Source organism: Kogia breviceps, chromosome 7 (genome assembly GCF_026419965.1).
Source record: "Kogia breviceps isolate mKogBre1 chromosome 7, mKogBre1 haplotype 1, whole genome shotgun sequence".
Lineage (NCBI taxonomy): Eukaryota > Metazoa > Chordata > Mammalia > Artiodactyla > Physeteridae > Kogia > Kogia breviceps.
In genome coordinates, this window is record NC_081316.1 from 113,342,859 (window position 1) to 113,358,162 (window position 15,304).

General features: G+C 38.9%; 1 protein-coding gene across 4 annotated transcripts in view; it reads right to left on the bottom strand.

Annotated features, from left to right (window-relative positions):
- CDON (cell adhesion associated, oncogene regulated) overlaps positions 1-15,304 on the bottom strand; it is a 99,059-nt gene that overhangs the window by 3,992 nt on the left and 79,763 nt on the right. For 3 of the 4 annotated variants that reach the window (XM_059068472.2, XM_059068473.2, XM_067039261.1), the window contains exon 18: positions 12,941-13,020. In XM_059068472.2, the coding sequence (XP_058924455.1) occupies positions 12,941-13,020 (80 nt within the window). Of the gene's footprint in view, positions 1-3,920; positions 4,045-12,940; positions 13,021-15,304 lie in introns of those variants that run through there. The other variant, XM_067039262.1, reaches the window with a different exon arrangement.

Here is a 15,304-nt window from a genome sequence, read left to right on the forward strand (position 1 = left end):
AGACACTGGGAGCACTCAACTTTGAGATGGGTTATAGATGTATAGCTGATGAGAACAGGGTACTTCCCACATTCCAGCTAGAGACCAGCGTGTATTCTTCCATGCTATTTCAGACTCAAGTGTCTTATAATCGAGGAAATTACAGTAGATGGCAATTGTGGAATTAGAGAGTAAGAAGGATTCTGATTTCAAAAAACCATAAATATCTCTGGTCAGGGGAATCTATATGGCTACCATGATTCGCTGGAAATCATTCTTAAAAATTAAGTTCCTGGCTTCTGGCTATGGCTGATTAGTTTATATCAGAACAACTCTCCTGCCAAGAGCAACTTGGCAACTAAAAAGAGGGAGAAATTTTAGCTTAAATCTGTCAAAATCATCAGAGAGCTACTCCAGCACTTAAGCGGCTGAGATTCCAGAAAGAAGGTAGATGTGAGTTTCAGCACCACTTTTCCTCATGAGGCATCTGCCCAGTTCAGTGCAGGATGAAACGCTAAGACGTCAAGCAGGAAGTGGCTAAGGAGCTGGGCAGAACTTCTGGCAGTTTCCTGGGGCTGGGAAGACAGAAATTGTAGTTCAGAGACTACCAAAGAGAAAAGGCCCAGTAAACACCCCAGGCTTTTCATTGGGACCCTTGAAGGGTTACATTGTAAAAAATAACAGTGAAGCAGGAATAGACAGGGTTTTAAAAAGACTGAAACTCAGCATTAAATCAGCTCAATCGCTAATTGGGTTAAAATGATCTGACCCTTGCCTAACTGCCTGCCAAAAGCAAAAGTAAATCCTTTCTGGGGCAAGAAAACATCTTCCAGAGCCTCTATGAGTTTTTATATGCAATGTCCAGAGTTCAATAAAAAATGACCTGGCATCTCTGGAGACAGAAACAAGAGAAAACTAAGTGATGCAGATATTGAGTTAGGAGACAAAGATTTTAAAAGAAGTGGATGAACATATTCAAGAAAACAGGTGACGAGATGGAGAATTTTAACAGAGACTTAGAATCTAATAATCATTATTATTTGGAATTTCTAAACTAAAAAGTAGAATACCTAAACAAAGAACTCAATTCATGGAGTTAAGACCAAACTGAACACAGATGACTAGAGGTTTTACTGAACATGAAGCGTGTCTCTGCATGGTCTTCAGACTGAAGCACAGACACAAAAGGATGGAAAATATAGAAAGAAGCTTAAGAGGCATACGAGGCATAGAAAAAAGCCCAAAAGTATATGCAGGCACACCTCATTTTATTATGCTTCACTTTATTACACTTCGCAGATAATGCGTTTTATACAAACTGAAGGTTTGTGGCAGCCCTGCGTCAAGCAAGTTGATCAGCGCCATTTTTCCAACAGCATTTGCTCACTTCTGTCTCTGTGATACATTTTGGTAACTCTCGAAATATTTCAAACTCTTTTCATTATTATTATATGTATTTTTAAATATATTATTATTGTATATTATATATTATTATTATATTTGTTACGGTGATCTGTGATCACTGACCTTTGACTGTAGTTGTTTTGAGGTGCCACAAACACTGTTGTCTTATTTTAAGAAATTGCCCCAGTCATTCCAGCCTTCAGCAACCAGCACCCTGATCAGTCAACAGCCATCAACATCAAGGCAAGACCCTCCACCAGTGAAATGATTATGACGGCTCAGATGATGGTTAGCATTTTTTTAAGCAATAAAGTATTTTAAAATTAAGGTACGTACATTTGTTTGGACATAATCAAAAAATTCATGTGACTCACTTTATTGCAATATTCAATTTATTGCAGTGGTCTGGAACCAAACCCTCGATATCGCCAAGGTATGCCTGTAAAGTTGGAATCTCTCTGAAGGACAGAAAAGAGAGAATGGGATAAAAGCTATATCTGGAGAGATAAAGGCTAAGAATTTTCTAAAACTGATGAAAGTTCAAGCCACAGATTTAAGAGGTTCTATGAACCCCAAGCAGAATAAATACAAAGAAAATTATACTTTCAAATGTGAATAATTAAACTGCTGGAAGCAAAAAAACAAAGTGAAAATCATAAAAGCAGCCAGAAGAAAAAGACATTATCACCTTGAAAGGGAACAACAGCTGTACAGATGATTCTTCAATAGAAACAATAGAAGCAACAAAATAATGGAATGACATTGTTAAAGCACAAAAAGAAAGTAACTGCCAACCTAGAATTTAATGAACAGCAATAAATACCCTTTGAAAAGGAAGATGAATTGAAGACATTTCCAGACAAAAAATCTGGGAGAATATGTAACCCTCAGACCTGTACTACAAGAAATACTATAGGGAATTCTTCAAGTTGAGGGAAAATGAGTACCAGCAGACAACAGGAAGAAATACAGAAAAATCTACAAACCATAAAGGAGGGAGAGGGTGTGGAGAAAAGGGAGCCCTCCTACACTGTTGGTGGGAATGTAAATTGGTGCAGCCACTGTGGAGAACAGTATGGAGGTTCCTTAAAAAACTAAAAATAGAGCTACCATATGGTCCAGCAATCCCACTCCTGGGCATATACCTGGAGAAAACCATAATTCAAAAAGACACATGCACCTCAGTGTTTATTGCAGCACTACGTACAATTGTCAGGACATGGAAGCAACCTAAATGTCCATCGACAGATGAATGGATACAGAAGATGTGGTATATATATATATATATATATATATATATATATATATATATATACACAATGGAATATTACTCAGCCATAAAAAAGAATGAAATAATGCCATTTGTAGTGACATAGATGGACCTAGAGATCATCATATTGAGTGAAGTAAGTTGGACAGAGAAAGACAAATATCATATGACATTGCTTATATATGGAATCTAAAAAAATGGTACAAATGAACTTATTTACAAAACAGAAATAGAGTCACGGATGTAGAAGACAAACTTATGGTTACCTAGTGGGGGAAGGGGGGTAGGGACAAATTGGGAGATTGGGACTGAAATAGATACACTACTCTATATAAAATAGATAACTAATAAGAACCTACTGTATAGCACGGGGAACTCTACTCAATGCTCTGTTATGACCTCTATGGGAAAAGAATCTAAGAAAGAGTGGGTATATGTACATGTATAACTGATTCACTTTGCTGTACACCTGAAACTAATACAACATTGTAAATCAACTCTACTCCAGTAAAAACTGGTTAAAAAAAGAAAAGGATGAATAGCACCAAAGGTAATGTTGGGAATTGTGACTAAATATCGACTGCAAAAAACAGTAACTATTGTCTTAAAGGATTTTAAATATTTATAGAAGTAAACCACACGACAAAAATAATAAAACACTGGGGAAGGAACTGGAGTTAAAATGTTCTAAAGTATTTTATTGTCTAGGAAGTAATAAAAGTCCTAATCATGTTAGACTCTAATTAAGATCATAATGTCCAGCACCAAGCACACAGTAAATGGCATATCGTATGACCTCAAAAATGGTGAATAAATAAATAATAAACATTAGAACATCAGACTTTTTAAATAACCTTTTCTGTAAGCAAGTAAATTTATTATCAAGGAGCAACAATTAAACTAATTGGTCAAGATACCTTATAACAGACCATACCTAAAACTAAGATAATACATGCAGATTAAAGTGAGAATGAACCATGGGGCTTCCCTGGCGGTCCAGTGGTTAAGACTTCATGCTTCCACTGCAGGGGACACAGGTTCGATCCCCGGTCAGGGAACTAAGATCCTGCATGCCGCTCGGCACGGCCAACAAAAATAAAGTGAGAATGAACCATACACTTACCCCTTAAGATTTTTGTACCACAATAGTAGTTATCTCTGTCCTTGTTCAATACTAGCTCTGTTGTTCCGTTTTTCTTCTACCTGTTGGCTTCAAAGTTCTCTGACTTAAAATTCAGTCTTCTGGAGGACGGGCAATGCCTGTCCTAGGTGGCAGAGAAAGCTCTTAGTGAGACAATGGAGCACAGTCAGGTACTTAATGAAATCCCCAATCATGATGTAAAACAAACTAAGTGAGCTTCTGGCTTGATGTTTCATTTCTCTGCAGGAATCTGTAAGTGATACAAAGGTGCTAGAAACCTGAAAGACAAAAAAGGATCAGGTCAGAGAGAGAAGTTTTCATTTAAAAAAATAAAGTTAAGGTGTAGGAAAAAAAATATACTTGCCAGAATTTGAAACACCAGGGCAGTCCCCTAAACACAAGATATTATAAATTAATAATTGGCTTATATAGATCTAATATGAATTTAATTTCATAATGCTGACGTAAAATAATGAAGACTCACCAGATAGTAAGATGCCTTAAGTTCTTCTGTTGTTTTGTTCCTTTTAGTTTCTTTTCTGTCCTGCTCATTAATAATTTAAAGCAAAGGACGAGATTTTTAAAGGAAATCTAAGGGCAGTCTAACAGTTTGAGTGTAGAGCACTTTCGTGAGAATGAAGGTGAACGACGTGGATGGGACAGGACCGAGGGATGGTCAGGACAGAAGAGCCAGGGCCAACTACAATGGATGGTAACTAGAGAGCTGACACTGTCACCTGGTTTTATGTGCTGGGAGCTAACAAGCAGAATACACATATGTTTTCAAAGAAATTACAGATATTTAGCAAGAGAAAAGTGCAATTTCCTATTACACATTCTTTGGCAGCTATTTTTCAGGTAATTGATATAGAAAATCACAGCAGTGCATACTTTCATTCCGAACTGTGACTCTCAATTAACAGGGTGGTGCTGGTAGTAACATCGTCATTTGAGTTAGACTGTTAACGTGATTATAACCCACATTTCAACATGATAAACCAAACTGATTTAAAATTTTCTAGTATGCCGAACCCTAACTCATAATCATCAGTAATTAACCACGTAGATAACCAAATATAAAAAATTCAGTCACCTTACTTTTAGTTCATTTCTGGATGTCTACATGTGTTGACATAAAAATGGCTTCAACTTGGGGGCTACATGCTAAGATATAAGCACAGAGGACATAGTCGATAAAAAAGGAATATAATACCTGTTCTGAATATAATTAGGCATATAACATGTGAAACAATCGTTTTACTGATAACGCTTTAATTAAAATTTCTTTTTAAAAAAAACCTGTGGCTTTATTTATTTATTTTTGCCTTGCTGCATGGCACGCAGGATCTTAATTCCATGACCAGGGATCGAACACATGCCCCCTGCGGTGGAAGCACAGAGTCGTAACCACTGGACTGCCAGGGAAGTCCCTAAAGTTTCTTAGGCAATCAGATAATCACAAAAATAATACCTGTATATACGTAAATGTAAGAGACCCAAATCTATAACAAGTGAGAGAGAGAAAAGGGCAAATGTCTGTGTCTGCAAATGTATCACATTCATTAAGATGCTCTTATAATCCACATCTTACAGTTCACACGATACAAAGAGCTTGTAATTTTACTATCTTAGGCTTGTCAAACAATCTTTCAACTGCAGTTATTATTGGCTTAAAGTGGGGTGAAAGTTTTCACTGAGTTGTCTCTGGCTCAATGAAACGACTTTTCCTAATTTTAAAACACTGAGTAAATAGAACTCTGTTTGTCATGCCACATACAAAAATCTGTGCTGTTTTGCAAGAATTCAGGTAGTCTGGGACCTGTTAGTTTGTTACTAAGATATCTTTTAGTAAACAGGAAAGGCCTGTCTGACCAAGCTCTAAGACAGGAGAATGACTATTACAGTGTCATAAAAATAAAATATTCTTTCACCAACAATATGAAGAGCACAGACTAGGATATAAGAAATGGGAATAGTAGCATAGGATTGTGCTTGAAAGAATACATTGCTTTAGTGTTTGACTAAACATATTTTGGACATTCCAGTAAAACTACACAGCACCTCCAAAATATTTTGCAGAGAAGTATCCCATTTCTGATTACACAGCTGAATATTTGTTAAGCGTGATTATGTGCAGAATAACTCTGATTAGATAATTATACACATTTTGCCTTAAGTTTCCTCTTTTGGTTATCCCTGGAGGGCAGGGACTAACTACCCATGAGCCTCTTGGACGTGTGATACTTATTTTCGTGAATGTGCTTCATGAACATCTTCTGAAACGGTTTCCTCTTGGTGGTGGTTTGTTTTAATATTCAGCTCACCCCTGCTGTTTCCTCGTGCCCCTGTGTCTGTTATTTTGCTGACCTAGCCCTTATTTTGGGGAAGCCATCAGTAACTGTGCAACAGAACCCTGATGACATTCCTCCAGGGCCCATTGTCACCGTACACTCTTTGTTGGATGCTGCAGTGACCCAAGCCTTGCAATGGGAATTTCCTTTTGGGAATTAGTTTCTTGGTGACTGTCACCCAACAACATGTTGGATATGACTATAAATGACTGAGTGCATTACTGAACATGGCAAGTTCACACACACACACACTCTCCTACAAATAAAAGACCAAAAGTACTAGTCTAACCATGTGACTCCCTGACAACAGGATTGGGTCTCCCTATCAAAAGTAGGAGGTATGTAACTCAGAAGGAAGGTACTGATCGGTTAAAGAAATCAGACATAGTTCTTTCAATATTTTTCTTAGGGAATCAGGCTGATTACCGTAGATGGAAGAGAATCCAAATCTTGGGCTTTGTCGTGTTTCCTTCCTTTGGTTTTATGGCTAGTTCTGAAGTAGCTGAGTGGACAGGGACAGGAGGTGGGTTTAGTCATAACAAATTAACCTGCTGCAGGAAAGAGTCTAGGTGTCCTGGATAAGCAGTTGTTTTCATACTTAACAAACCAACTGGGTAGACCAAACTCTAGGTCTGAAAGAACTACTACTATAATGAAATGTTTTCACATTCATCTCTAGACACTATTTTTACCTGAGTATATCTGACAGCAGCGGAAGGTTTCAAGTTGGTGAAAGAGCACCCCCAAAACCAACAATACACAGACTTTTAAGGTGATCATTATGTAAAAACTTGGAGGCCATTTATAATATCTGTGTGTTCTAAAGCACTATTCCGAATAGCTTTATTTCTCCTCTTGACCATCAGCCAGGTATAGATAGTACTATTTTTCCCAGATGGATTATATACATTTTTCCAAGCTGATTTTTACTTGGCTACTTCCTGCCCATTTCCAATCTCTCTAGGACCCTTAAAGTTAATTTTTTGTGCCCTCCTGATGGGACCTCTCAGTTTGTTCATCTGTGAATTTCATCAGTGTCCTCTCTACTCTCTTACAAATTATCAAGACTGATGGTAAACAGACCAGATTTAATGTCAATCCTTTCCCATTAAACTAGCCAAGCAACTGACAAACGCCATTTGATTACATATCCAGAACTGCACTACTGCTTTTTGAATTGAGGACAGGAGGTGGGTAGAAAGCTATTGATTTATTTGATTAAAATCTGTTTAACTCTTGCAGTGCCCAAACTGCACAAGACTCTCAGTTGAGTCTTTTGTGGAGGGGGCTGGCTCCCTGAAAAGCCTCATTAAATATGCTTCTTTCCGGGCTTCCCTGGTGGTGCAGTGGTTGAGAGTCCGGCTGCCGACGCAGGGGACGCGTTCGTGCCCCGGTCCGGGAAGATCCCACGTGCCGCGGAGCGGCTGGGCCCGAGAGCCGTGGCCGCTGCGCCTGCGCGTCCGGAGCCTGTGCTCCGCTACGCGAGAGGCCACAACAGTGAGAGGCCCGTGCACCGCAAAACAAAAACAAAAACAAAAAGCTTCTTTCCAGGTGTTCACAGGGAGCTACTACATGCTACTCTCAAACCTGAAAAGATCACATGGACTGAACCCAGAGAGGCACGTAGTCGTCTACAAATGCCACAAAAGCCCTAGAAGCAAATAAAACTCCACACATGCCCTTCTTATCTGTTGTCAAATCTGCAATGTGCCAGTTTAGACAAGAAAAGCAAACTTTTCTAGGACTGAAATAGAAGGACGATAAAAGGGGCCTAAGGCTGGCAATGACTTGCTTCTTAAAAGCCGACTCTAAGGAATACATTCAAGTTTAAACCTAAGAAGGCAGAAAAAAACAAACTGCGGTGGCAGGACACAGTGCAGGCAAGATTCCACATGGAAAGGCCTTCGTCAGTTCTCAGGCACCTGTGGACTAAGACAGCTGCCCGGGGTCAAGGTGAGTTTGATGGGGCACCCCCGGGGTCTCAGGGGATGGCTCCCAGGTGTGTGAGGGGTAGACAGGTATAAGCTCTTTCCTGCAGTGTTTCCTCGTTCAGCGAAGGCATCCAATTACCTGGACACCATCCTTGACACCTCCCCCTCTGCTGCCTCCTCACACAATTACTCATGTCTCTTTAAAAAAACTGCACCTCCTAAATCTCTCCCACCCACCGACCTCTCTCTGTATCTACTGTAGCTATCTTAGTATACTACTTCTCGTCTGGACTACTGCCACGGCCATCCAACGGGTCCCCTGTATCCTTTCCTGCGCCATCCAGTGGATTCTCCAAACTCTGTCCCCCGGAGGGCTCTCTATCACAATGTTTTTTTACTTAAAATCTTTCACTGACTCGCCATGGCTCCGTACCATCTAATTTCACTCGTCTTCTACCTCTGACCCTTTCGCTTACTAGGTTCCCGCCACATTAGCCTTCTTTAAGTTCTGTGAGGATTCTGGCATTCTGCTTTAAAGATTTACACAAATGGTACCTTACCTTTGCCTGGAAAGCTTTAAACCTATCCCCATCCTCTTTTACCTAGTTTTACAAATTCTTCAGAGCAAAATGTCACTTGCTTTAGGGAAGTCTTTCCTTTCTACTACATTCTTTATTTTGTCTTTAAAGCATCCAGTTTTAATTATATATTCATTTTTATGATTATTATGTCATTTTTTAAAAAAAGATATGTCTCCCCATCAAACTATAAGCTCAGTGAAGGCAGGGACAATGCCTGTTTTGCTCACAACTGTAGCCTCAGGACCTATCTTGGTGCTTGGCCCACTGTAGACCTTCAACAAATGTCCGTTGAATGAATAAATGAATGAATGAATCCTCTTTCCCTGTCGCTCTCCTGATTTTCACACCCCTTTCCTCATCTCTTTGAAGATATATCAAGGCAATAAGCAAAAAATAATAAAAGAGAGGATTATAAAAAAGATGTCTAATCCCTTTAAATACTTAAGAAATAGGGACTTCCCTGGTGGTATAGTGGTTAAGACTTCGCCTTCCAATGCCGGGGGTGTGGGTTCGATCCCTGGTCGGGGAGCTAAGATCCCACATGCCTCGGGGCCAAAAAAACCAAAACATAAAACAGAAGCAATATTGTAACACATTCAATAAAGACTTTAAAAATGGTCCACAACAAAAAGCTTAAAAAAAAAACACTTAAGAAATAAAGCAAACAAATACCTTAAATAATTAAATATATAAAAATAATCAAACTGTCAAGGTTATTGTCTCCATTGGTGATCCCACGTATTCTTAAATTCTATCACTTTGATACAAATGACTCTGAAATATAGAGATCATTGTCCCAATCTAACCCCTGAACCCAAGAGCAGCATTTTCCTGTGTCTCCTTGACTTAGATACCCAACTGGCAGTTGAAACTCTAAAAGCCCCAAACCAAATTCATCACCTTTCCTCCATATATCATTTTATTAAGTTTCTTATTTCTATGACTATTACCATGGCAACTACCAGGTCATTCGTGTTTGAAACTTTCCATTCATTTGAACCTCCCATTTTTTCCCAGATCCCAGTCAGTCAATGGCCAAGTCCTAAAGATTCCAGCTCTAGAATCTCACTTTTCTCTTCCTTTCCACCCCATTCCTTGCGTGAAGCTAAGGCCTCCATTACACAAGTAGTCACACTTGGTCTCCTCCCTCCAATCCTACCAGCGTACTGACCACTACCATTAACCAGCTTGTTATACACATCTTGCATAGATGGCTCCCTTTCTTAAAAATCTTCAAAAGAATCATTGTGACACTAAGCCCAGTGTTTCTCAACACTTAACCCATATCCCCCTTTTTGATTAATGTAAAAATCTCACATCCCTCCTGTATTGGATATTACAGAAACAATAGGGATTTTTTTTTTCTATTCCTTAAATATAAAACTACAAGATTCAGTGTGCTTCTTCAAACTCTACTCACTATACTTCAAGCTCTGGCTGTGAATCACTATTATTAACTGTTGGCTCTCTGGAGGGAGGGCTTGGGCCAGTACCTAGCACATGGTGGGCACTCAATAAATGTTGATTAAATAAACTCCTAAACCCCGACAGTAAGGGTCATCCATGATAGAAACTCAGACTGGTTGTCCAGTTTTATATCCTGCTACCCTCTATTTGCATTTCTCCGGCTAAATTATGCCAGTGTTTCTCCAAGCATGGTCCCAGCACCAGCAGCATGAGTAGCCCTGGAACTCATAAGGAGGGCGAATTCTCAGCCTCCACCCGAGACCCACTGAATCACAAGCTCTAGAAGTAGAGCCTCGTAATTTGTGTTTTTACAAGTGCTCCACGTTCATTCCAGCGTGTGCGGAAGTTTGATAACCACTGAAGTAGCCTCTTTACCCTCACGTAAGCATTATCCTTCCTCCTTCCGTGACTGTGATTCCTTCTGCCTGGAAACACCTCAGAACCTATCCCAGCGGTTAGTGCTCAGTAAATGTTTCTTTTGACTGAGGAGCGAAAAACTCCAAAATATCCCCGGGATAGCCCTCATATGCCTTAACTGAAATTATACCTCTTTTTGTGAACACACTCTTTTCAGTTGGCACTAGGAAACGCAAATTTAGTCTTAGCGATAACATCGACATTGTAAAAGTGTAAATTGATGAAAATTGGGCCTATTTGGGGAGTATACATGATATATCACCTGCCTCTCAGTATTAGAAGCTTATTACACATTTTGCCGTCTTGGGGATCTTGAGAGGGGGATACCTGTTTTCAGTTACAACGTTAAAGGAGTTAGAGGCTTTCGATTTAATGATTCCAATTTGGCAGAGTTGAAGATAGGTACTTATTGACGTTCATCTGTGTCAAAACCACATAAGCGCTCCTGGAAGCCAGACGAGCCACTTGGCTAACCTCGGAGGCAAGGCAGGCAAGCGAAGGTTTGCCCTAAACAGTAGACTCTGAGGTAGGCAGAAGATTTAGGCCCGGGAGAAACAGAAGCTGGCTTTCTCAGGCTGCAGAGAATTCACCTACGCTCCCAGATAAAACCCCCATACATGAAATGCAAGAGGCCATTAACTTGAAAACCAATAGAAATATAATTGTCCACTGTCTTAAAGGAAAAAAACCATGTATAATAAAACCCCCAAAGGCCACATACACACACGCTCACACATACAAAAATGGCCACGAATGCAAGATGGTAGAAGTCATTCAAATTCTTTTAAGGAAATGGGATGTATTTTTGGTACTAGGATATGATACCTCATTATAAAGATGATGAGCAACAAATTACCAAAATCTATAATCAGAGTATGTTGGGAGCAATTTTACACTATCTAGGACAATTCTCCATTTTTCAGATAAGGAATAGCCTCAGAAAGATTACATAACTTTCCCAAGATCATAGATTTAAGCAGCGGCAAAGCCTATGTTTACTTATTCTTAGACCTGAGGTCCGCTCATTCCATCATTCTAACGTCTGGGTTGAATCACATTTGCCGATGGCCACAGGAACCACAAAGGATGTGTTTTAATTAAGCCCATCTGATTACTTACCAGGCATATGAACCATCTTTACCAGTTCTTTAGCATGCTCCTAACAAGTCGTGATAAAGCCTTTGACAAGCTCAGGACAAAACTGTGGCTTCACTGTTACGAGCATCTTAAAATTTAGCTAGGGTCATACAGAATTTTAAAGTGTAACAAGCAAATCTTAGCACACAAAACAGGCAGATGGCTCCTTGCTAATACAGAAACCCTAAGATGGGTTAAGTAAATGATTAAAAAAAAAAATCTCCAGAAAGCTTTATTGCTTTTGCTCTCAACTCTCAAAACACATGATGAAACAATGTACTTTTAATTCAATGGTTGACCGATTCCTTCTTCAAGTTCTGGTTTTGATAACTCCCAGATGCAACTGTTAACTTCATAATTGGTTTTAAAAGTGTGGGTCAAACCCCATTTCAGTAATGAAATAACCAAACTCCAGTCCACACTCCAGGTATTTTATGTACTAACTATAATATGGTTTTTAAGTTGCAGAGCTTTAGAGTTGGGAAGGACTTTTGAGACCACGTAATCAAACACCATCATTATGTAAGAGAAAGAACTGAGATTTCCGACAGATGTAACTTCAGTACAACAAATTATTTAATAATCCTTTGGGATTAATACATAGAGAACTATAGCATGAAAGCTTTCTGAATATTCTGTCAAAATTTAAATGTACATTTCACTCTACATATTTCTATCTTGCCTGAAGTAGTGTGAGTACATATAACTCTTAATTTTAAAAAACAGAAATTAAAAGAAAGCAAGATTATGCTACTTAATTATCTTAAGGTTTAAAGAATTTTTAAAACATTGAATAATCTGATACGAAAATTTCAGTAATGTTACTATGAAAAAGCATTACCATACACACAGGGTTTTTCCCCTAACATTCAAACATGCTCCCATCCAGAATATAGAGTAGAAAATCTCACATAGCATAGAAAAGAACTCTACTGAAAACAGAACAGGTGAGAAAAGATGAAGTCTGTACGCAGAGAATGACACTAATTGAAAGATTTCAGAAACATCAAACCTCTTAAAAGTATCTCAGTGAGAAATAAAGTCATCAATATTGTCAATATAGCTAAAGAAACCAAAGCACAGAAAGGTTAAAAACTGTAAAGCTGGGGCAAAAACTGTGTAACAGCCTTAAACTTAAGACTCCACATTCTGAGATTTTATAACTTAGGTAAAATTGTAAGAACTTCCTTTGCTGAATGGAGAATAACAAAGGGGGTCACATACCTATTCACAACCACCTGTGCAAACACACAGCAACGTACCTATTGTTGTTCCGACAATTTCGACAACTAATGCACTCCATCGGGTCAGTCTGAGGTACTGCCGTGTACAGGCCACCACCCTTATCAGGAAGCAAGTACAGGGAAAAAGAGAAAGAGAAAGAGTGCTGAAGGTGCCATAGACTAGTAACCACATCACCTCAAATGTAAAAGCCGCACCAACGATAAATGGGTACGTGGCATATTTTAACCATCTCTCTGAGTCGTGTTCCGTTCATCACTATTTACTCGTATTCACGAATGAGTTCTGCACAGTATTAAAAGTGTTCTCCCAAAACTGAACTCCTATGTTTTCTGCATGTATGTTTGTACTGGAAAGAGGCAAATAAATGAAGGGAGAAGTTTAGTCACTTCCCTTCAGTGTTTCAAATCTAATGGGCCCAAAATACTCTATGCGTTATAACCTCCTATTCATTTTTACCTTCCTAGCAGTCATGGAAAAATTTTATGGGATGCCAGTTGGAGAAACAGGGTGGAAATCTGTTTGAATGATGTCACTAGATAAACCCATCTTCATTTTCCTGTAATTATTTCGATTAGGTCTGTTCACTTGACTAGATGAGGTCTTAAAACATGTTATATTTTTCCAGATGGAGCAGATTCTCAGCCAGCGATGACTTGGAGCGGAGTATTAATATTTTGCTGTTGCTTTTGGCGGAAACTGCCCGGCAATTAAGAAAAATGCCCAGATTAACACATACTTCACTGTAAAATGTTCACTTGACATATACGATGGCAAGGGCTCTTCAAAACTGAAGTTAAGGCTGGAACCAGCCTTATGGTCAGAGTCAAAATTCTGCTTTCAAAAGCAGAACAGCAGAACTGAATTTGATAAGGGGGAGGGAGGCTGTTACATTGCACCCAAACTCAGAACAGGCCTTCAAGGTTAGGAAAAGTTCAGGAAATCGTTTTTCCCAGAACACTTTCCACTTCCATTCATCTCACAACAACAGCCAGAATCGAAGCAAACCAAAAGTACTGAAAATTTCTCTCAACGTTCCTGAGCCAACTAGCAATAGGAATTTTTAGGAAAACTTTGAGAGAAAGAATATTCCTTTGCTACATTCAGTCCATGAGGATAAACTCCAAAGCCTCCGCAAAAACTGAAGTTAACGACCTACAGGATGATGCATTTATTTGAATCACTAAACGGATCACAGTTAATTCAATCATTTTTATGATCAACAGCATTTAAAATATGTCCCTATTTCCACCTTCCCAGAAGAGAAGAGTAAGAAAACGAACGAGTTAAGATCACAGAGGATAACCTCTAAAATTGTACACTTAATGGGGCAACTCTTATTTAAATAGCAACTCATTGTTCGAAAAACACAAAGTACTGTGTTCAAATACTAAAGCAAGCATCAGAGTTATTTTTTCTTCTTATGGAAACAGCATGTGCTGTTCAAACCGTCATGCTCTCCCCTTCAGTTTCTTGGACAATGTTAGTAGTCTGGACTAGAAATGGTGACAAAAAAAGTTTAGAAAGTCTGAATATAAGCCATGTCTTTCCACACAAAATAATGAAATCATTATTCTCGTTTGGTAATGAGATACACTAAAGCAAATTAAATATTTTTTCTATGACATACTAAAGCTAGGTCACAGGAAAGCCCTTAGATTTCTAGCTTTAAGATTCAAATATATATTATAGTTTTGTTCTCCAAAGGTAATATTTTAATAAACCTTTACTACGGTTGAAGATTTTTTAAAAAATCTCTAAACTTCTCCAAACTTTAGCACATTGTGGGTTATGGGCAAATATATCTGTAATCAGAACAATGACAAAAACGTAAATGAGTGCTTAACTGACCAACTAAACCTATTATCTATCTGATTGAAAAATAATGTGGATGCATATCCAAACAATGTCATAAATCAAACCGCCTAGTGCAGAGAATCTCTTTCACCAGCACAAATCTAAAATACGCCAGTCATTCTACTCTCCTTTCAAAAATTAAACTGTATCAGCTGGTTATCCCTGAAATAAGGTAGTTTTAAAGGTTTATCACTCCTTGTGGCTAGAGAATTCTAATGTTGTAAAACATAAACCACAGAAACACACATGGGGCAAAGCAAATCAAAAAAACCTCACAGGAGGTCAGAAGTGACAATCTGGTGGCCTGCAGACATGCTGTGCGTGGCCCACGCAACGCTTTCTAAAACTGGAATTAGTTGCTAACGTGTAAAAAAATCTGGTGATTTCACCTAGATTTACGGATGTTGTGAAAAATCAGAAGACCAGGCCACACGGGGCCCTCAGCTCTGCATACAGACAAGGGGCGCTGAACCGGGGCTGCTGCTTGAAGACAGTGCACAGCTCTCCCACGCCTCCACCGCTTCTGT